We start from the raw sequence: 441 nt of genomic DNA on the forward strand, positions 1-441 counted from the left end.
AAGTTCTTAAAAATTTTCCAAGAAATATTTTCTAGAAAATTAAAACCCCTAGCGAAGACGCTTCAAATAATTGTGAATAATAAATAACAACTATAGTACCATTCATTGTGCATTGCAGCATACTTCACGGCCGGCTGGAACGTCAACTTTGTGACCATGGACTGGGGCCCGCTGGCCGCCTTCCCCTGGTACGCTAACGCCGTCGCCAACTCGAGGGCGGCGGGCGCGCGCCTGGCGCACTTCCTCGAGGGCCTGTTCCGGGACGGCGTCGACCCCTGGAACACCCACGTGCTCGGATTCAGCCTCGGCGCTGAGGTGGCGGGCTTCGCCGGCAAGAACCTGACGCAGCAGGGGCGTCGTCTCGGCCGCATCACGGGTGAGTGAGAGAGTAGGCGAGCGAGAGAGGGAGAGAGAGAGAAGAGAGAGAGAGAGAGAGAGAGA

At 56.2% G+C, this 441-nt stretch overlaps 1 protein-coding gene across 1 annotated transcript in view; it reads left to right on the plus strand.

The window, feature by feature from the left end:
• The window catches only part of LOC113212345 (pancreatic lipase-related protein 2-like), a gene marked incomplete at its 3' end in the record, with an annotated part of 5,758 nt that extends 5,382 nt beyond the window's left edge, over positions 1-376 (plus strand). The window contains 1 exon segment of the mRNA XM_052276289.1: positions 121-376. Within this exon segment, the coding sequence (XP_052132249.1) occupies positions 121-376 (256 nt within the window).
• Between the last annotated feature and the right edge of the window lie 65 nt (positions 377-441).

Source organism: Frankliniella occidentalis, unplaced genomic scaffold (assembly GCF_000697945.3).
Source record: "Frankliniella occidentalis isolate FOCC.00 unplaced genomic scaffold, Focc_3.1 Scaffold2415, whole genome shotgun sequence".
Taxonomy (NCBI): domain Eukaryota; kingdom Metazoa; phylum Arthropoda; class Insecta; order Thysanoptera; family Thripidae; genus Frankliniella; species Frankliniella occidentalis.